General features: G+C 48.9%; 1 protein-coding gene across 2 annotated transcripts in view; it reads right to left on the bottom strand.

Moving 5' to 3' along the window:
• The window catches only part of GALNT16 (polypeptide N-acetylgalactosaminyltransferase 16), a 139,475-nt gene that overhangs the window by 5,340 nt on the left and 111,635 nt on the right, over nt 1–22,500 (bottom strand). The window contains exons 12-15 of one of the 2 annotated variants that reach the window (XR_012803753.1): nt 16,914–16,997; nt 16,671–16,812; nt 15,966–16,082; nt 2,305–2,543 (exon numbers count right to left, since the gene is read on the bottom strand). Coding sequence is in view for 1 of the 2 variants with exons in the window: in XM_075613277.1 (XP_075469392.1) it covers nt 2,406–2,543; nt 15,966–16,082; nt 16,671–16,812; nt 16,914–16,997 (481 nt within the window). In the remaining variant the exon portion in view is untranslated. Of the gene's footprint in view, nt 1–518; nt 2,544–15,965; nt 16,083–16,670; nt 16,813–16,913; nt 16,998–22,500 lie in introns of those variants that run through there. The other variant, XM_075613277.1, reaches the window with a different exon arrangement.

The following is a 22,500-nucleotide window of genomic DNA, read 5'->3' on the forward strand; positions in this document are numbered from 1 at the left end:
CCTCACACACTGCTCCCTTTAACACAGCACAGGGACACCCTCACACACTGCTCTCTATAATACAGCACAGGGACACCCTCGCACACAGCTCCCTATAACACAGCACAGGGATACCCTCACACACTGCTCCCTATAACACAGCACAGAGACACACTGCTCCCTATAACACAGCACAGGGACACACACTGCTCCCTATAACACAGCATAGAGACACACACTGCTCCCTATAACACAGCACAGGGACACACACTGCTCCCTATAACACAGCACAGGGACACACACTGCTCCCTATAACACAGCACAGGGACACCCTCACACACTGCTCCCTATAACACAGCACAGAGACACACTCACACACTGCTCCCTATAACACAGCACAGAGACACCCTCACACACTGCTCCCTATAACACAGCACAGAGACACCCTCACACAGTGCTCCCTATAACACAGCAGTGAGCAGTGTCACCTTGTGTCTGGAAAATAACAGCTGAAATTACTTCAAAATCAGTTTGTAAAACATGATTAAATAATGATATAATTATTTCCAAGCAAAGTGCATTGTACAGTTACAGGAAAAGAGTAACATGTGTCCTACAGAGCTCAAGAGTGAACTCATTGTTACAGAAACAGACTGCAACATGGACAAATAAACATATGGATGTGTTTTACTTTAACGGGAGCTGAAACTTTCGATGTTACATGTTCGGGGGGCCTGTAACGTGCGGTGTTACATGTTCGGGGGGCCTGTAACATGCGGTGTTACATGTTCGGGGGGCCTGTAACATGCGGTGTTACATGTTCGGGGGCCTGTAACGTGCGGTGTTACATGTTCGGGGGCCTGTAACGTGCGGTGTTACATGTTCGGGGGCCTGTAACATGCGGTGTTACATGTTCGGGGGCCTGTAACGTGCGGTGTTACATGTTCAGGGGCCTGTAACGTGCGGTGTTACATGTTCGGGGGCCTGTAACGTGCGGTGTTACATGTTCGGGGGCCTGTAACGTGCGGTGTTACATGTTCGGGGGCCTGTAACATGCGGTGTTACATGTTCGGGGGCCTGTAACATGCGGTGTGACATGTTCGGGGGCCTGTAACGTGCGGTGTTACATGTTCGGGGGCCTGTAACGTGCAGTGTTACATGTTCGGGGGCCTGTAACATGCGGTGTTACATGTTCGAGGGGCTGTAACATGCGGTGTTACATGTTTAGGGGGCCTGTAACGTGCGGTGTTACATGTTCGGGGGCCTGTAACGTGCGGTGTTACATGTTCGGGGGCCTGTAACGTGCGGTGTTACATGTTCGGGGGCCTGTAACGTGCGGTGTTACATGTTCGGGGGCCTGTAACGTGCGGTGTTACATGTTCGGGGGCCTGTAACGTGCGGTGTTACATGTTCGGGGGCCTGTAACGTGCGGTGTTACATGTTCGGTGGCCTGTAACGTGCGGTGTTACATGTTCGGGGGCCTGTAACGTGCGGTGTTACATGTTCGGGGGCCTGTAACATGCGGTGTTACATGTTCGGGGGCCTGTAACATGCGGTGTTACATGTTCGGTGGCCTGTAACGTGCGGTGTTACATGTTCGGGGGCCTGTAACATGCGGTGTTACATGATCGGGGGCCTGTAACATGCGGTGTTACATGTTCGGGGGCCTGTAACATGCGGTGTTACATGTTCGGGGGCCTGTAACATGCGGTGTTACATGTTCGGGGGCCTGTAACGTGCGGTGTTACATGTTCGGGGGCCTGTAACATGCGGTGTTACATGTCAGAGCGGTTGTAACACTCAGTATTATAGGGCAGGGGAGTAGTTATTTTAAGATTAGGGTTAGTGTAACAGGCTCATACTGCTCCGGAGGTCTCAGGAGTCAATATTAGATTCAGTTTTCGGTTTTACTGCACACCTCATAAAACATCCTGTCTATAGTAAAACATCCTGTCTATAGTAAAACATCCTGTCTATAGTAAAACATGTCTTGTGTTTTCGTACACTAACTGCCCTGCACCTGGGGGTGGGTTTTCGTACACTAACTGCCCTGCACCTGGGGGTGGGTTTTCGTACACTAACTGCCCTGCACCTGGGGGTGGGTAGGCTGGTTAAACCTCTGTGACCGCTGACAACATATACGGAAATTACACTTAAAGGAAGGAGAATTTCATAGAAATAAAATTAGTCTATGGTAAGAGAAATCTGGCCATTCATCTGTCCCATGAAAGCACCCAGATCCGGGCACATGCATGACGACATTACATGACGATGTCATTCCCCGAGGACGGGCAAGGCCTGTGGGACATGTTGCAGTCAGATTACCTGCTGTGGGTCGCAGTGTAGAGTTTTCTGAACCTGCTGATCGGTGAATCTTCAGTGGATCTCTGCTCCATGAGACAAGTGAATGCACGTGACGGGCGGATTCATGTGGCCTGGAGAAACTCCCACTGCTGGCTCAGCAAATCGGACTGGCAGGGGTTAATCAGGGCTCTGGAGGAATGAGAGTCCAGGCAGAGAGCACTGCTCAGGTGCTGCAGAAAGAGTCCTTTTAACTTCCACTTCTGGGGAGACAAGAGCAGAGCATCAGTGACACCATCATCAGTGCAACACATGACATGACCAGCTCTACAGAATCAGCGAACACGTTACATCACCAGCTCTGTACAGAATCCGCTAACACGTGTATGATGAAACATCTGCACTGAGTGAATCTTTGATATTTTGGGCTTTAGAGAGATATATTTTATGGAGCAATATCGGGAAAATAAGAGTTGAACATGTTTTTATTATTGTGTAAGAAAAATTATCTTAAAAGTAATGTGGAATCTTCCTGTCCCAACCACAGTCATTGAAATATCTATGTTGTAAATGGGATGGTACGCCTGCTTTTTATTTACAAGTTGTTTGCGAGACAATGTTTTAATGTGATGTCCTGTGTCCCGTGTTCTGGACACCTTAACAGACAGGAGCACTATATGACACTGAGATCTTCCTAGCCAGCTGCACATGTGCCCTGGCTATTCGCAGTCAGGGTGAGTGAGGCTTCAGCTTGTGGAGATGTAAGATTTCTGGAGCATGTCCCATGAAGAAAGTTTGTAAGAGAGTGCGGGGCAGAGGAATGAGAGTGAGACGTGCAGCCAGAGCTCAGATTTGGGAGGAGGTCTCAGGCTGGGAGATGGTGTCCTGCAAAAACTCTAGTAGAACCACATATAACACATGAGAACATGTAACATCCTGTCTAATATTTATAAAATTTGTGTTTTGATTGAGTTTCTCAAATTAACAAACAATGTAATTTCATGTATAATGAATGCTGCTTGTCAGTGAGTCACACCCACCTTAACCCAGTAAGTGCTATGGTGCCTGCAGTTTTACAAGCCCATTTCATACAAAGTGTTGCAATCTTCTCCATTGGAGAAACAATGAAAACACTCCAGGCTATGCAGGACTTTTGTCACTATGTGAATTATTATGTCCAGAAGAACTCTATAATATGTAGCGCACAGGTCATATAATATATAGTCATAGCTCTCATTTGGGACTACTGTATCATTTAATGGTGTGTGGGCTTGTGATGTTAAGGGTAGATTTGGCTGCTTTTAAATAAAGGTTAAGCCTGCCATTACCCCTACCTGTCAATGATATGATTTGGTTATTTATGTATGCACAGTTAATTGTACCAGTCATATATATGTTTCTCTTAAAGTGTATATAGACATCAACAGTGATGTACAGCTCTGTCCAAGAGTGGGGACCTGTAGGGGTTAACACTCTCTTGCAAACTGAGCTGTAATCACATCAGAGTTTGGTATTGTAGGCCTGGACACTGTGATGGGATTAGGCCCATTGTTTAGAAACCAGGGAGAAGTCAACCACCTGCTGAGTGGACTTGCTCTGCAAGAAAGCTGAAGCCCTGGGACTGTATCTATATTGTTTGCCTGTGTAAGCAGATTGTATCAGCATTGTCCTGGCCTACCTTCAACCCCAGTAATATCATCAACCGGGTCTAGGGCTGTGTGCAGAGTCCAGGAATATTGTTCCTTCCCAGACATGCTGGCTTTTCCCTGATTGGAACAGGGGTATAAATATAGCACTGCCCATACTACAGAGGACAGCGGCGCAAGTTGGGAACCCCGTATCAGGGGAAGCTTCCGGACGGAGATCCCTGCACCTAGACTTTAGATTGTTCCTCCCAGTTGGGTGAGTTTGAGTGTGTGTTTTATGTAACTGAAGTTTGTTGAAACTTTTTCCAATAAATTCACCTTTGTTCAACTCTGCAGTTCTGTCTAGTGTACTGATCCCTGGTGTAAATTGTCCTGGTCTCCTGTGACAGGTCTCACTCAGGTTTCTACCCTCCTCATGTGATGTAGGATGTCTATGCAGAAGGGATTGCAATACCCTTGTATTTCTTGTGACCAGTGACGTCAACATAGGGAGATAAAAGGGTATATATATACCACCCAATGTTCTAGAAACAGGTTCTTCAGAGTTCGGACTGGGGCCTCACTGAGATTCCTGTAAATAGGTTTGTGTGTATGGCTAAGTGCATTAAGAAGTGTCCTGTGACAGGGTGAATAGACGTCACCTCCATATACCTGGCAGACCTATGTTTAGTTTTGCAGTGCAGCAGTGACGAGGTTAAGTTTCAGGTGAGGGGGCTGCTTAATTAGTCTGATACCAGCTGCCTCATTAAGGTGTTTTAAAACCCCCAGGCTGTACACACATGCAGCCTAGCTGGTCAAGAGAGAGGACTGAAATGCTGAAGTAGATTACTGCTATAAGGTCTGTCTTTTTGTATGCTGTCTGAAGCAGGGAGATAACCTGAAACTCTGGAGAGAGAACAGCTTGATTTAAGGTCTGTTTTCAAGATACATGTTTGATGAGCTGTTTTGTTTTTGTATGCTGAAAATAAGCTATTTTGTTTTTGTGTGCTGTATTTTTTAAGGCTCAATAAATAAGCCTTATCAAGAAACCCTGCGTGTGGTTGCATGTACCCTGCAACATATGGTGTCAGAAGTGGGATGTTGAGAGGCCCCTGCAGTTGAAGGGCCACAAAAAAAATGATTAAAAAAAATGGAAGAATTTTTAAAAGAGTTTCTGTGCGAGCAGACCAGACAGCAGGGACTGGTAATGCAGGAGCAGACCAAACAGCAGGCACTGTTAATGCAGGAGCATGCCCAACTACTATTGCAGCAGCAAACCCAGCTCCTAACCCAGCAGCAGGCAGCACAGGATGAGCGGATGGCCAGGCTGCTGACCCAATTCCAGGGGTCTGCAAGTCTAGAACTTGCGAACAAACCCCTGGTCCTCCTGAGGAAAATGGCTCAGAATGAGGATCCAGAGGCTTTTTTACTGACATTTGAAAGGGTTGCCGAAGCACAGGGCTGGTCTGCAGATTGCTGGGCAACCGCTTTGGCCCCGCTCCTCATAGGAGAAGCCCAGGCCTCATATCAGGGCCTCCCAGCAGATCAGGCAATGGACTACCAACAAGTAAAAGTCGCCATACTGGATCGCTTAGGTCTAACCCCAGAGACCTACCGGCAGCAGTTCCAGAACCTGAAGTATACCGCTAAGATGAGGCCCTGGGTCCTCTCTCAGCGGTTATTGGACTTGAATACTCGCTGTATTCAATACCCCCTGAGGAGCGCACTAAGGAGGCAATTCTTGAGCAAGTTGTTTTGGAACAATTCCTGCAGATAATACCCCCTTCCGCACGCTCTTGGGTAAAACGCCATGCAGCTGGAACCCTAGCTTCGGTGGTCCGACTCGTTGAGAACTTCCTTGGGGCTGAGGATCAGGCGAGTGCCCTGGACCTGACGGATCCAACTTCACCAGCACTTGCGGACACTCAAAGAGGGAGATCGGAACAACGGGAAACTACGGCCCCTCCATATGCAACCGCCAAGTGCCACGAAAGGAGCAGTCCTTCCAACAAGGAAGAGGTCCAAACGCCGGGCACCGCCAAGACCCTCACCCCCTTCCTGTCAGCTCATCACCAAATAAGAGGAACTTCCAAGGACGTCGCCCACAGGACCCATCAGATGCCTGGTCTCCAGTATCCGGTCCAGCGGAGCGCTATCCGCGGCACCCTCCTTCGAGGGAACCCTCTCCATGTTTCGCCTGCGGAGAACAAGGCCACCGCCATGTGGACTGGCCTCAGATGGATTGTTCCTTCAGCAGGACAGTCGCCTCGGCCTTCCCCAGAGGAAGTTGCAAACCCTGGTTACTTCCAGTCCAGATTGGGGTTAAAACCGTCCAGGCCCTTGTAGATTCAGGCTCTGGAAAAACGCTGGTCTTCTGGGAACTGTTACCGCCTGACGTGCTTTCCTTTGACTCCCCATGGAGTATAGAGTGTATACACGACGATGTAAAATGGTATCCGACGGCCAAAATCCTGCTACAGGTGAAAGGTCAGGAGGCCAGGATCGAAATAGGAGTCGCTCCTTGTCTCCCTGCCCCTGTTTTGCTTGGCCGTGACTGGCCTTTCTTTTCAAACCTAATGGCTCCAGTCTCTCAGGAGGAGCCTCATTCTCTGACTCAGGAGAAACCTGGTAAACTGTTCCCCTTTTCGGCAGACCTGTTCCCCAGTAGACACCGGGTTCCAAAGACTCGGAGGCAAAGACGCTGTGACAAACAGGACTGGTTGTAGAAATCTGGGACTCACGGTGGCCATACTAATAGGCATAAGTCACAAGTCATGACTGGACATGGCCAGAAAGAGGGAGAGATAGGCCCTGGGGATTTACCAGAGCTATGTCTCCCTGATTTTCGACAGAGGCAGAGGGAAGACCCAGTCCTTGCCAAACAATATGATAAAGTGGTAAAGATTGATGACCAGATATTGAATGCACAAGGGGTAATGGTGTTCCCTCATTTTGAATTGTCGAATGATATCCTGTATAGCCCTGGTAGGTTTGGGCTATTATTCTGTCCTCCTTCTGTGCAATAATACCTGGTAAGGGCAGGTTTGCCAGGAGTTAAGGTGGGTTCTCCCCACTCACTGCAGATCAGTGAGGCAGAGAATGCAGTGCAGTCAGGCCTGTGTCCAATAAGGGACGGGGGCGGGCTCTTGTTGTATCTGTCTTAATGATCTGCATTTCCTGTATTGAGTCAGTTGCTCCTACCCTGAGAGGAGCTGAGTCTTACCTAACCGAGCTGTCAGGGACCTGGCAGACTTGAGGCCCTCCCCCTGGGAGAGGCTGGTAGACTGTTCCCACTACTCTGATAGGGGGTAGTGGAAGAGCTAGGCCTGCTTCCAGGGCCCTGACTGGGAGTGAAAGGCCAGGGTCATTCTGAGAAGTACTGCTGTGTTACTGTGTTCCTGTACTGCTGTGTTCCTGTACTGCTGTGTATGCTGTTCCAGTGAATGCTGTTGGTGCAATAAAGTGTTCCTGATTTATAAAGAAGCGGTTGTGAGACTGGAATCTCTCATCCCTGAGTGGGACGTTCTATTCCAGGGATTCCACCCAATATCCTGGGGCCTGCAATAGATGGAGGCACTGTCACCGTGAGTACGTACTGGGTATGTCCCCAGAAGCCTGTCCTGACCTTCCCCATAATACCATCAAGCGGGAGACTCAGGAGTCCTGTAAGCCAGCAGGTGCGCCACACTATTATGCCTTGTAACCAGAGCAGCATTTCCCCTAGGAGACCCTATTTGCGATTGGGTGGGGGAATACCCGTTACAATTGGAGGCACTGCTGAGATAATCAGGACAGGCTTTCAGCGACGCAAAACAGAAAGATTGAAAGTATGCTTCCAGAACAAGTGCTGCTGAAAGGGGGAAGTCTAGGGGTAGTCAGGAGAACGACAAACCTCGCAAAGAACGCCTTAGACTGCCCTAAAGGGTGAATAGGTCTGGAGACAAGGCTATTGCTGTTCTAGTCAAACCTGAGGCGGGTAGTCAGGATGCCTAGGGGGTGGCCTGGTTAACGCAGTTAAGAGGGACCCCTGGATAGGATCCACGATACTGGCAGCCAAGAGGGGGAGACACGAGTACTGCACAGGGAAGAGCCCAGAGTACTACTAGCCAGTAGCCAGACTATGAACCGCAGAGCACGTGTATGGACTGTCATCGTGTGCAGTATACAAAGAAAGAGTTTTGCCTAGCCTGGGGTATGCTGATTTTACCACTTGCCAGAAGCTACATGTATTGCAGTATTCACAAGAGAGCGAGTTCCCTGCCAAGCAGTGAGGGTTGCACTACAGTGAAAATTGTGGGTTCACCTAAGATGGCGGCTGCTATATGCGATAGTGCACCGCGCGGTGCGAAGAAGCTAAAATGGCGGTTCCCGCCGAGTCTGGATGGCACACGTGCTGCGTGCAAAAAGACTGTGAGCAGAGTAATTGCAGAGATTTGGCCGGGTCTGGCGCGAAAGCTAGAGCCCCGCCTATGTGCAGGAAGTGGCACGAAAGCAGGAGCCGCGACCCCCTGTCCTGTGACTGTCTCAGCAAAGAATCCACGTCATGAGGTAACACCCAGTGACCCTCCTCTAATCTCCACCAGAGGGAGGGGTCACAGTGAAAGCCAGAGTCACGCCTTACTACCGAGTGCCCCTCCTCTAATCTCCACCAGAGGGAGGGGGCACAATGAGAGACAATCCCAGAGCTTTACCCAAACTGAAGGAGGAGCTGGATGCGAGCTTCCGCAACCTCAGACTGATGGAACATGGCGGGCCAGAGGAGTGAGTTACCCCTTTCTTTTGTGCCCGTGTATACATAAAGTAAGAGCAGGCGATATGGACTTTGCCTATTACTCGCTGCCAGAAGGTTTCCTGGATGTACTCACTGATGGGATCACAAGCTTGCGGTGTTTGGGCCCTGACTGTGTATGCCTGGGAGAAGACCTTGTTTGGGGGGCTATTTTCTTTGTGAATGGGGCAAGCCATCTTGTGTCTAGCCCGCTAATGTCTACCATTGGGGTGTACCAAGCCCCGATGGCTGAGACAAGGCCCGAGCCAGTTCCAGAGACCCAAATGCTACCAGGTGAGGTGATCGAACCTGACGAGGCCAGAGACGGTCCTCTGGTGTCAGCAAAGCCTGATGACCCAGCGGTTATGCTATGCAATGTGGGCCATGTCGATGCTACCCAAGTGGAGGGCCCGTGCGCCCCAACAAACGTTCCAGGGGGTCCGTGCACCCCGGTTCCAGAGGCGGAACTCACGATGGTGGAACCCACGGAAGAGACTGTGACTGCCCAGGGAGGATGGGGATCGCTATCGCTGGTGGTGCAGAAGCGGGACCGCTTCGTGCCGATTGCCGCTAGTGACGGCGAGGGGCCCCAATGTTATTCCCCTGCGGAGATGTCCCTACCTGCCTCGTTGGCCGACGAGTGTGATAGCAGTTCAGCGGGGGTGATGCGCCTACCGGTGGACCCCTACAGCGGTGCTGCAAGAAGAGAGCCACTTATCTGTGATGTGGAGCAGGCTCCGATGGAGGAGGCCTTAGAAGAGGCCCCGACCAAGGCTGCGTTGGAGGAGTCCGGAGACGAGGCCCATCCTAGTGCCTACTTCCGCATAAAGGACATCGTTGACCTCCCGGTACCCCGTCCTGCGGATGGCGTACTTCCTGTGCGGGACCTGACACAAGATGAGGCGACCTCGCGAGAAGATGACGTCACTTACAAGGCGACCTCCGGAGCGGGCTGGGACTGTGCTGCGACCGCTCCGGTGAGTAGCGCCCTCTCCAGGCGAGAAATGGACCACTACATTTACAGGGTGGTAGACCGAGGGAAACGCTGGCCTGTCGTGGCTGCGTCCAAGCAGCCAACGTCCCCTGCGGTAGGCCGTGGCCTAGCTGAAGCCAAGGACTTTGCCCCGGACACTGTTGCTTCCTATGCCCCAGTCTCTGGCCCCATTACCCCTGCCATTGCCCCTGTCCCTGTCCCATCTGGTTCGGATTTCAGATACAGTCACCACGGGTCACTGGGTGAACATGGGGTCCCCAAGCCATTCACTGATTACAAGGACTGGGTGGGTTTGGTTCAGGACTCTGGGGATTTGGGTAATGATGTTGTTCATATTGTGCCTTACATCTCCAGGAGATGCCTTGAGAAAGTGTATGGACATGATCCTCTCCGACCATTAGCACCCATGTCTAAATTATGGGATGATTGTAGGTGTCCAGTATGCCACCCAGAGTGTTATGGTACTTCTGATCTAAACCCAGTGGACCATGCTGTGCGCAGGCCACCCAAAAAGGGTATAGCTAGTACAAGTATATATATATCCTGAGGGTAGGGTAGTAAAGGAACCTGACCCCAGGCATTACTGTTAGTAGCGGATTCCCCACGTTGGGAGTAATCCTAGTTATTTTGTGTCACCACCAGAGGAGGGTGTATAACCTGCAAATGTAATAACACTGTATTTTGGTGAATAATATGTCATGTTATTTTGTTTTGTATAGGTTGTTCACCTGCAGGATGGACACGCAAATTTAGGTCCAAGTGGGGACCATTGGATTCCACCAGAGGGAGAGTATAGCCCTGGTAGGTTTGGGCTATTATTCTGTCCTCCTTCTGTGCAATAATACCTGGTAAGGGCAGGTTTGCCAGGAGTTAAGGTGGGTTCTCCCCACTCACTGCAGATCAGTGAGGCAGAGAATGCAGTGCAGTCAGGCCTGTGTCCAATAAGGGACGGGGGCGGGCTCTTGTTGTATCTGTCTTAATGATCTGCATTTCCTGTATTGAGTCAGTTGCTCCTACCCTGAGAGGAGCTGAGTCTTACCTAACCGAGCTGTCAGGGACCTGGCAGACTTGAGGCCCTCCCCCTGGGAGAGGCTGGTAGACTGTTCCCACTACTCTGATAGGGGGTAGTGGAAGAGCTAGGCCTGCTTCCAGGGCCCTGACTGGGAGTGAAAGGCCAGGGTCATTCTGAGAAGTACTGCTGTGTTACTGTGTTCCTGTACTGCTGTGTTCCTGTACTGCTGTGTATGCTGTTCCAGTGAATGCTGTTGGTGCAATAAAGTGTTCCTGATTTATAAAGAAGCGGTTGTGAGACTGGAATCTCTCATCCCTGAGTGGGACGTTCTATTCCAGGGATTCCACCCAATATCCTGGGGCCTGCAATAGATGGAGGCACTGTCACCGTGAGTACGTACTGGGTATGTCCCCAGAAGCCTGTCCTGACCTTCCCCATAATACCATCAAGCGGGAGACTCAGGAGTCCTGTAAGCCAGCAGGTGCGCCACACTATTATGCCTTGTAACCAGAGCAGCATTTCCCCTAGGAGACCCTATTTGCGATTGGGTGGGGGAATACCCGTTACACCTGTATAAGGTGAACAAGCAGACACAAACAGGGGAGGTCACCAGACAAATATTGGTTCCCAAGACGTTTGTTAAAACTGTCTTCACCATAGCCCATACTGTCCCTTGGGGTGGTCACCTGAGTAGAGATAAAACCTTGGACCGTATTTTGTTCCGCTTCTATTGGCCAGGGATGCATAATGACAATGCTAAGTTATGACCGGCATGTGCTGAGTAACAGCGAACTAGTCCGAAGGGACAAAAACAAGCCCCCTTGGTTCCTCTAACCTTGGTATCCGTTTCCCTTTAGGAGTAGGAAACAGAAATAAACTGCCCGGTGCTTCCTTAATACAGTGCCACAGCACCACCCATTGGTGAAAAAATATAACAAGCAAATGCAAGAAAGGGAAAATATGCAATATAAATAAGATAACAACAATAAAATATATATAATCAAAGGACCACTCAACCTTAAGAAGAAAAAGCTAGAATCCTCTAGAGAACAGAAAACGCAAGGGATGAGGGAGTGTGTCCTAGATTTGACCAATGGTGTTCTGCAGCAACTTCAGATGATGAACTGCCTGGTAGCCAAGCTAGAGCTGGTGGGGAAGAAAAACAGGAAGGGGGGGGGGGGGGGGAAGGAGACAAAGTAGGGGCTGATGGTGTAGTAATATAAAACACCTTTAATAAATGACTCATATAAAAGCCCCCCTGAGGGCGTACTCACACTCTGTACTGCCACTCAGGGCACATAAGGGTATCCTTACAGCCAATGCTGTCCGGTGTGCGTCTCCTCCGTCTCTGGCAGTCTATGACGGTCCCCACAAGCGGCCGCTGGGGTTCTCCTGCAGCTTGACTTGAGTCGGCGTCTGGCGTCACGATCAACCGGGAACGGATTGCCTCCTCCTCCTCCTCCTCTTCCACTCAACGCGTTTCGCAAGATATGGTTAACTTGCTTCGTCAGGAGTGTCCCCCCACCCCTTCCCATTTTTCTTCCCCACCAGCTCTAGCTTGGCTACCAGGCAGTTCATCATCTGAAGCTGCTGCAGAACACCAATGGTCAAATCTAGGACACACTCCCTCATCCCTTGCGGTATCCGTTTCCCTTTGAAAGGATTGGTGTAGACTTGGTAGGAATGCTTTGAGCCTTCTGCAAAAGGACCCAGGTTTATTCTCGTTATATTCAACTATGCAACAAGATATCCTGAGGCATTCCCCCTGAGGACAGCAACGGCGAAGCAAGTAGCCAACAAATTGTTGGAGCTGTTCTCACGGATTGGACTTCCCCAGGTTATGTTGACAGACCAAGGTACAAATTTTATGGCTAAACTAATGCAGGATGTCTTAAAATTACTAGAGGTCAAGTCTGTTCGGACATCGGTCTACCATCCACAGACTGACGGATTGGTGGAAAGATTTCATCGAACTCTAAAAGGGATGCTTAGAAAATTTGTAGATTCAGAGAAGAGAGCCTGGGATGAACCCTTTTCTGCTGTTCGCAGTGCGGGAAGTTCCCCAGGCCTCCACGGGGTTCTCTCCATTTGAATTATTGTATGGCCGCCAACCCCGGGGAATCCTAGACCTCCTAAAGGAGTCCTGGGAGGAACAGCGGTCCCCTTCTAAGAATACCCTGCAATATGTACTAGACCTTAGGAAGCGCCTAGATGTGGTCGGCCATTTTGCTAGGTAGAATCTTAGATCAGCCCAGGACAGTCAGGAGAGACATTACAATTAGAATGCTCGCATGAGGGTGTTTCACCCGGGATACCAGGTGATGTTATTATTACCCAGTTGTGAGAGTAAACTCCTAGCCAAATGGCAGGGCCCATTCGAAGTACTCTGCCGCACGGGTGATGTGGATTACAAGATCGCTCAATCAGGGTCCAGGAAGGGTAAAAAATTTACCATGTGAACTTGCTGAAACCCTGGAAGGTGCAGCGGTCTCTATTCATCCACCTGTTGGAGGAGGAAACGGACCTGGGTCCTCAGCCCCCACGGGAGAACATCTTGGGTGACGATAAAATCCCAATGGGTAGACAATTGTCCTCTGAACAAAAAGGGGACTTGTTAGAAATAATTACACAATTCAATGATGTTTTTTCTGATTTACCAGGGCAAACTAATTTAGTTTCCCATGTGATAGAGACAGCACCTGGGGTAAAAGTACGTTCTCGTCCGTACAGGTTGCCTGAAAGCCGTAAGGCCCTGTTAGAGAAGGAGGTACAAGAAATGTTACATTTAGGCGTGATTGAGGAATCATGCAGTGAGTGGTGTAGTCCACTAATTATGGTCCCTAAACCCGATGGGAAGGTAAGATTTTGTGTCGACCTCCAAAAGGTCAATGCAGTATCCAAGTTTGACGCATATCCGATGCCAAGGGTGGACGAGTTAATTGACGCCCTTGGTAACGCGGAATATATATCCACGCTGGTTTAGAGGAAAAGTCCAAGTGCAAAACAGCCTTTGCCACTCCCATGGGTTTATACCAGTTTTTGACAATGCCATTTGGACTGCATGGAGCCCGAGCCACATTTCAGAGACTCATGGATAAAATGCTGAGACCTCATAGGGCTTATGCCGCAGCCTACCTAGATGACATTGTCATTTATAGTAAACACTGGCGGGCCCATCTAAATAGGCTAAAAGCGGTCCTCAAGTCGCTAAGAGAGGCAGGGCTCACAGCCAACCCTAAGGAATGTGCCTTAGGTAAGACGGAAACCAAGTACTTAGGGTATGCAGTGGGAGGTGGAAAAGTAAGGCCACTAGCTGACAAGGTAACTGCCCTGAAAGAAGTTCCGACCCCCCAAACAAAAACGCAGGTACGCTCTCTGCTGGTTTAGCAGGGTACTATCGGCGGTTCATTCCCAACTACTCAGAAGTTGCAGCCCCATTAACTGACCTCACAAAAAACTGTGCTCCTACACAAGTGGTATGGTCAAGGGAGTGCCAAAGAGCCCATGAGGACGTAAAAAGGTGTCTATCAGAGGGTCCCGTCCTTAGAAGCCCAGACTTCGATAAGCCTTTTATCGTGCAAACCGATGCCTCAGAGATAGGGCTAGGGGGAGTGCTCTCACAACAGTTTGAGGGAGTGGAACATCCGATCCTTTTTCTGAGTAGGAAATTGTTCCCAAGGGAAAAAAACTACTCAGTAATTGAGAAGAAGTGCCTCGCAGTAAAGTGGGCAATCGAGGCCTTGAGGCATTACCTGGGGGGAGTCCATTTTACGTTGGTAACAGACCATGCTCCATTAAAGTGGTTAAATAGTATGAAGGACTCCAATGCTAGATTGACCAGATGGTATATAGCCCTCCAACCCTTCTCGTTTGAGATTCAGCACAGGCCTGGAAAAGAAAATGCAAATGCTGATTTCTTTTCTAGAGAAGGGGTGGATGGTCGGGCTTCAGCCGTGCATGGCCCCAGCCACACACTAACAGGGGAGGAATGTGCCAGGGTGAAAAAACGTCACCAGACATATACCTGGCAGACCTATGTTTAGTTTTGCAATGCAGCAGTGACGAGGTTAAGTTTCAGATGAGAGGGCTGCTTAATTAGCCTGATACCAGCTGCCTCATCAAGGTGTTTTAAAACCCCCAGGCTATACACACATGCAGCCTAGCTGGTCAAGAGAGAGGACTGAAATGCTGAAGTAGATTACTGCTATAAGGTCTGTCTTTTGTATGCTGTCTGAAGCAGGGAGATACCCTGAAACTCTGGAGAGAGAACAGCTTGATTTAAGGTCTGTTTTCAAGATACATGTTTGATGAGCTGTTTTGTTTTTGTATGCTGAAAATAAGCTATTTTGTTTTTGTGTGCTGTATTTTTTAATAAATAAGCCTTATCAAGAAACCCTGCATGTGGTTTCATGTACCCTGCAACATGTCCTAATTGTTGTTTTTAGTTAGGAACATACCCTTTAAGTAAGCACCAGTAGTAATGATCCAAGATTGTTCTCACTATTGAACAGTTGGAAGCATACTTTTACTTAGGAGTTCTCAATATAGTAACTGCGGAGTATGTTTGGACCGGCTTAACGGGAAAGTCCCTAGTGCAATCCTAGTTTATAAGAAGTTATACATAGTTCACGGGCTGCTAAGCCTGAAGTCCGAAGTGTATTCTATGAAAGGCCAATCCGATATGGGACATTACTAACTCTATGCAAGAGACTGTAAATATAACCCTTACTACTGGTAACAAGCCTATGTACCTAAAGGGGATGAAGTCCAGAGTATTAGTTTTGCCACAAGTTTCTTTCAAGTGAAATGTATGTCAATATTTATGGAGCTTTAGAGACCGATGTTGAATAAAGCACCTTTTGTGTTTTACAAAAGTTACTGGCGCCCATCCTTTTTCTATCTGCTTATTCACGCCCAGCCTGCACCTGTCCAACACACTGAACAGGTATGAGAGACTGCGCAATGCCATGTATATAGTCAATGTGATGTAAACTCCTTTGGAGCCGGGGAAGGAGAGTTACGTAGTGTTAATGACCTAAGGGGGTCTTGTATTATGAGGTGTGTATATAATAATCTCCTATAGATGGTGTTCTATACAGTATAATATTTCTGTCATACTGGTTGGTAATAATAGCTGTATACAGTATTAATATCATATAGAGTGTTAGGGTTGTTATGAACTATATATAATGTTAATGTCCTATAAAGGGTGTTGTATGCTTCATATAGTATTAATGTCCTATAGATGATTAGGACTGTACATTATATGCTGATTCCCATAGTTACCTGTCTGCCATCCTTCTGGTTGCAGGGCTCCAGCATGACGAGGGCCCCCGTGGAGAAGGATGTGATGGAAAGACACTTGTCCTGCTGTCGGATTAAGGGCTCACTGAGTACCCACTCCTGGGGGAGAGATAAATCAAACCACACAGACCTGAGCCCCATGACACAGACCTGAGCGCCATCACACGGACCTGAGCGCCATCACACGGACCTGAGCGCCATCACACGGACCTGAGCCCCATCACACGGACCTGAGCCCCATCACAACGGACCTGAACCCCATCACAACGGACCTGAGCCCCATCACACAGACCTGAGCCCCATCACACAGACCTGAGCCCCATCACACAGACCTGAGCCCCATCACACGGACCTGAGCACCATCACACGGACCTGAGCCCCATCACATGGACCTGAGCCCCATCACACGGACCTGAGCACCATCACACGGACCGCAAATCACCAAACACGCTGCAGCCTATTCCAGAAGGGAAATAATAGAGCATGCACCGTGCATTTAATTATCCCGTCCCGCTGACATTGGGAGACGTGAAGGGAGACGGATTGGTTGAACCCCAAAACTGCATTTAATTTCATTAGCTGCATGAGATGTGAACAACTTATTAATCAGTTTTTTTCCACTAGTCTCTGAGGTGGGAGATACGGTCCTGTGGAAGTCCATGTGTTCAGGATGTTGGTGCTCCCCACCTGTGAAGCTGGCGCATTGTTTCCTGGTCCTCTGCAGACTCCCACACCAGCCAGGATGTTGCCTGCTGTGTCCTGTCCTCGAGACTCTAGGCAGCTCCCTCCCTGTTTAATGATCCCAGAAATAAACGCCTTCTCAGGGACTCTGAGGAAAATGAGATGACAGTGGTATCAGCACTGCGCTCTTATACACAGGGCAGACCTGGCTAGGTAACATCACAGAGAAACCCTCTCCTGCACACTCACTTTAGCTCAGGGTAGACGTTTTGTAGGTACCACTGGAAAGTTTTGCAGTTCATCGTCCTGCGCAGCTCCATGCGCTCCAACACACTGTGCGGAAAAGCAGCAATATGTGAAACATACGTGTGTGTGTGTGTGTGTGTGTGTGTGTGTGTGTGTGTGTGTGTGTGCGTGCGTGCGTGCGTGCGTGCGTGCGTGCGTGTGTGTGTGTGTGTGTGTAAGAAAAATAAAGTACATCCTCTTTGAATTCCATGGTTTTACATATCAGGACATAATAACAATCATCTGTTCCTTAGCACAGCAGTGCGCAAACTGGGGGGCGCGCCCCCTTGGGGGGGCGCAGGCTGCGTGCGGGAAACCTGGGGGGCGGGCAGAGCTGTGCACGGGCGGCTAGAAGCTCCGTGCTGAGGCTGCTTCCAGTTCTCTGCTGTGTCTGCCTGCAGAGGGGGTGGGGCCTTCAGAGGGGGCGGGGCCTTGCTGCGGGGCCTTCCCTGCACACAGACAAGCCCTCCTCCTCCTGTCTGTTACCCGTCCGTTTTCAGCAGCACATGGGGGGGACCGGAGCAGGCTTAGTTACTCCTTCCACCCACCAGAGGGGAGGGTGTGTGTGTGTGTGTGTGTGTGTGTGTGTGTGTGTGTGTGTGTGTGTGTGTGTGTGTGTGTGTGTGTGTGTGTGTGTGTGTGTGTGTGTGTGTGTGTGTGTGTGTGTGTGTGTGTGTATATATATGGACTGCAGTGTTTGTGTGTGTGCTGTGCCTGTTGGTTGTCTGTGTGTGTGGGTGTTGTGATTGAGTGTTGTGTGTTGGTGGTGATTTTGTGAGTGTTGGTTGTGAGTGTGCGTGTGTAGTGATTGAGTGTGTGCTGTGTTGGTTGTGATTTGAGTGGGTGTTGTGTGTGTGTGTGTGTGCTGTGCCTGTTGGTTGTCTGTGTGTGTGTTGTGATTGAGTGTGTGTGTTGGTTGTGTGTGTTGTGATTGTGTGTGTGTGGGTGTTGTGATTGAATGCAGCGGTGCACAAACTGAGGGGGGGCGCCCCGGGCGCAAGATTATTTAGGCGGGGCGCGTGCAGCAAAACCTGGGTGCGCAGGCAAAAAAGATGTGCGCGCACGGCCAAACAGAATAGTGCAGGTGGGGCCACGTGATTTGGAGGTACGGGGGAGAAGCACGCCCCAGCGCTGTGATGTCAAACGCCCCTCCCTCCGGTGTCTGCCCTACAATAGCGCTGTGTTCCTGCTCTCCTCCGCTGGCAACCTGCTTCGCTGCGATCCTCTGCAAGTGAGAGGGTCGGTTGCCACTATATCAATCATACTATGAATGTACAGAAATAATAATAAAAAAAAGTGTAAACACTTCCCCGCTCGTGCTGACAAAATGATGCAGGACACCCTGTGCTCATGCTTGGAGAGTTGGTGATATCACCGCTCTCAGCGGCAGCGTGGACGCAGCCTAATTTTGCAAGAGCGAGCTGTTGAAGTATGTAAGTATTTAGGCTGCGCTTATAGTGCCGGCGACGCGACGTCGCCCGAAAACAAATGCATTGTTGGCGCTGCCTCATGCGCTTATAGTAAGCGTGACGTGGCGACACGATTTTTTGAAGCCGGCAATATTTGATTTTTTAGGGGCTGTCGCCTCATGTGACAGCCCCTGAACCAATCAAAGGCCTGGTCGCCCACGCCGCCGCAAAGCGAAATACAACTTTCGCTAGCGGCGACCGGTGACGTCGCGGGCACTATATGCGAGGCCTTGGACATATTTGTATTTACATTGTATACCGTTTAATAAAGGTTTTTTTTTCATGTGATTTTGATTACATCAGGCAGGGGGGGCCCGAGAAATTTCATGGATAAAAAGGGGGGCTCGGCATAAAAAGTTTGCTCACCCCTGCCTTAGCAGGTCTTAAAATTAGGTAAATACAAGCTCAGATGAACAACAACACATGACATATTACACCGTATCATGATTTAACAAAAATAAAGCCAAAATGGAGAAGCTATGTGTGAAAAACTAAGTACACCCTTACTGCCTCCATAGGAATTAAGATGCTAATTAGCAGACAGGTGCTGCTAATCAAATGCCCTTGATTAATTGATCATCAGCAAGTGTGACCACCTCTATAAATGTCAAAGTTTTAGCAGTTTGCTGGTCTGGAGCATTCAGGTGTGTGTTAACATAATGCCAAGGAGGAAAGACATCAGCAATGATCTTAGAGAAGCAATTGTTTCTGCCCATCAATCTAGGAAGGGTTATAGGGCCATTTCCAAACAATTTAAAGTCCATCATTCTACAGTGAGAAAGATTATTAAAAAGTGGAAAACATTCAAGACAATTGCCAATCTTCCCAGGAGTTAACGTCCCAGCAAATTCACCCTAAGGTCTCAGTTAGCACGTTAAATGTTAAAGTTCATGACAATACAATTAGAAAAAGACTGAACAAGTATGGTTTGTTTGCAAGGGTTCCCAGGAGAAAGACTCTTCTCTCTAAAAACAACATGGCAGCACGGCTTAGGCCTCGGACATAGTAAGCGCTTAGGTGCTGCTGCTCGCTCTTGCTTGCTGCCGCTCGCTCTACCAGGAGCTTTTTGCTGTCCTGGCAGAGGAGACAGCAAGCGCGCTTGGGACGCGGGTATCACTGTGTGTGTCACTTGGTAGCCGTCAGTGTGTGTGTCACTTTGAAGTGGTCTGTGTGTTTGTGTGTCACTGGTGAACCTGTGTGTGTGTGTGTATATTATATAATATTTTAAAAATAAAAAAAAGACATGTGAGAATAAATTATTTATTAACATTGTGCAACTTTGATAAATATATTCGCACACACACGCACGCGCGCACACGCACACACATCACACACCACACAGACACATACACACTGGTACACACACACATACACACATGCACACACATGCACACACATGCACACACATGCACACACATGCACACACATCACACACATCACACACCACACACAGGCACATACACACACACACACGCACATACACACACACATACACATGCACACACACACACATGCACACACACATATACACATGCACACACACACACACACACATACCCACACACACACACACACACACACACACACACACATACATACACATACATACACACACACATACATATACACACATATACATGCACACACACACATACATGCACATACACACACATATATATACATACAAACACACACATACACATATATATATACATACACACACACACATATATATAATCACACACACACACACCACATTGCTGCCACCACTGCTCCGGGACACAACCCCTTCCTCACTCCCCCCCCCCGGCAGCCGCGCAACCCCCCTCCATCTCCCGCGCGGGCAGGGAGGCAGCTACGATGATCAGGGCAGAAGGGGGACACATCACCCGCTCCCTCCCCCCCCCCACGGGGGCAGCGCAACACCCCTGCATCTCCCGTGCGGGCAGGGAGGCAGGCACAAGGATCGGGGCAGAAGGGGGACACATCACCCGCTCCCCCCCCCCCCGGCGGCGCAAGCCCCCTCCATCTCCCGCAGGCTGACAGCCACAGGGACCAGGCAGAAGGGGGCACATCACCGCACCGCACATTAACACACACACACACACACGCACATCAACACACACACACTCACTCCACTGGCGCCAGACAATAAGTACCCCGTTCACATTTCTCTGCTCGTCCTTTCATTGGATGCTGAGGCGTCACGTGAGCGGAGTTAGCGCGTGAATTGAAAATATCACTGTCGGCTCTGTTCAAGCGCGCCTCAGCAAGCAACGGAAAGCATGCGCGAGCCCCTACTAAAGCCGCTTTAATTGCGGCTGTAGGGGCTCAGTGGCAAGCATCAGCAAGCGAGAGCACGCTTAAGCAAGCAAGCACTAACCATGGCCTGGGCCTTAGGTTTGCAAAGTTGCATCTGAACAAACCACAAGACTTCTGGAACAATGTCCTTTGGACAGACAAGACCAAAGTGGAGATGTTTGGCCATAATGCACAGCACCACGTTTGACGAAAACCAAACACAGCATATCAGCACAAACACCTCATACCAACTGTCAAGCACGGTGGAGGAGGGGTGATGATTTGGGCTTGTTTTGCAGCCACAGGACCTGGGAACCTGGCAGTCATTGAATCGACTATGAACTCCTCTGTATACCAAAGTATTCTAGAGTCAAATATGACAGCTAAAGCTTGGCCGAAATTGGGTCATGCAACAGGACAATGATCCCAAGCACACCAGCAAATCTACAATAGAATGGCTGAAAAAGAAAAGAATCAAGGTGTTGCAATGGCCCAGTCAAAGTCCAGACCTCAACCCGATTGAAATGCTGTGGCTGGACCTTAAGAGAGCTGTGCATAAATAAATGCCCACAAACCTCAATGAACTGAAGCAACGTTGTAAAGAAGAGTGAGCCAAAATTCCTCCACAACGATGTGAGAGACTAATAAAGTCATACAGAAAATGATTACTTCAAGTTATTGCTGCTAAAGGTGGTTCTACAAGCTATTGAATCATAAGGTATACTTAGTTTTTCACACATGGCTTCTCCATTTTGGCAATATTTTTGTAAAATAACTCATGACACGGTGTAATATGTCATGTGTTGTTATTCATCTGAGGTTGAATTTACCTAATTTTAAGACCTGCTAAGGAACAGATGATTGTTATTATGTCCTGATATGTAAAACCATAGAATTTAAAGAAGGTGTATTTTCTTTTTCACACAACTGTATATACGTGTATGTGTGTGTGTGTATATATATATATGTGTATATATATATATATATATATATATATATATATATATATATATATATATATATATATATAGAAACCCTGTCTTCCCATAAGAAAAGGCACAAAAGCAGCTTTTGTGCCTTTTCTTATGGGAAGACAGGGTTTCTATATTGATTTCTATGGAGCATGCACCTTGACTTTACATTTGTTGCTTGGAGTGCTGGCTGCTGCTTTTTGTTATATATATATATATATATATATATATATATATATATATATATACAGTGTTCGACAATTAATTATAACTACATGCCCGTGGCGAGTAGATTTAGGCCGCTGGCGAGCCATTGCTGTGGCTCTATGAATTCCCCTGCTCGCGCCAATTTTTTTTTTTAAAATAAATAATCCCCTTCCCTGATTGGGTTAACGCAGGGAAGAGGGCCGGCAGGCAGCGCTGAGTTAGCCCCTCCCCCGATCTCCTCCCCCTCCTGATCTCCTCCCCACCTCCTCCCCACCCTGCCCCCGATCTCCTCCCCACCCTGCCCCCGATCCCTGCTTGCTGCCCTGTGGTGTCCGCCACCTTTTCTGCACAGAGGTACTGGTAAGTACTCTCTCATGCCTCCCCCCATGTCTCTCATAACCTCATGCCTCCCCTCCATGTCTCTCATACCCTCATGCCTCCCCTCCATGTCTCTCATACCCTCATGCCTCCCCTCCATGTCTCTCATACCCTCATGCCTCGCCCCTTATCTCCGGTGTGTTACTTTATATTTAGCCCCTGTGGTGGCTGCTAGCACCTCTCACTGTGGCTGCATCCACAGGGAGGAGGATGGGGGGAGAGAGA

The sequence above is a fragment of the Ascaphus truei genome, chromosome 9, assembly GCF_040206685.1.
Source record: "Ascaphus truei isolate aAscTru1 chromosome 9, aAscTru1.hap1, whole genome shotgun sequence".
NCBI classification, from domain to species: Eukaryota; Metazoa; Chordata; class Amphibia; order Anura; family Ascaphidae; genus Ascaphus; species Ascaphus truei.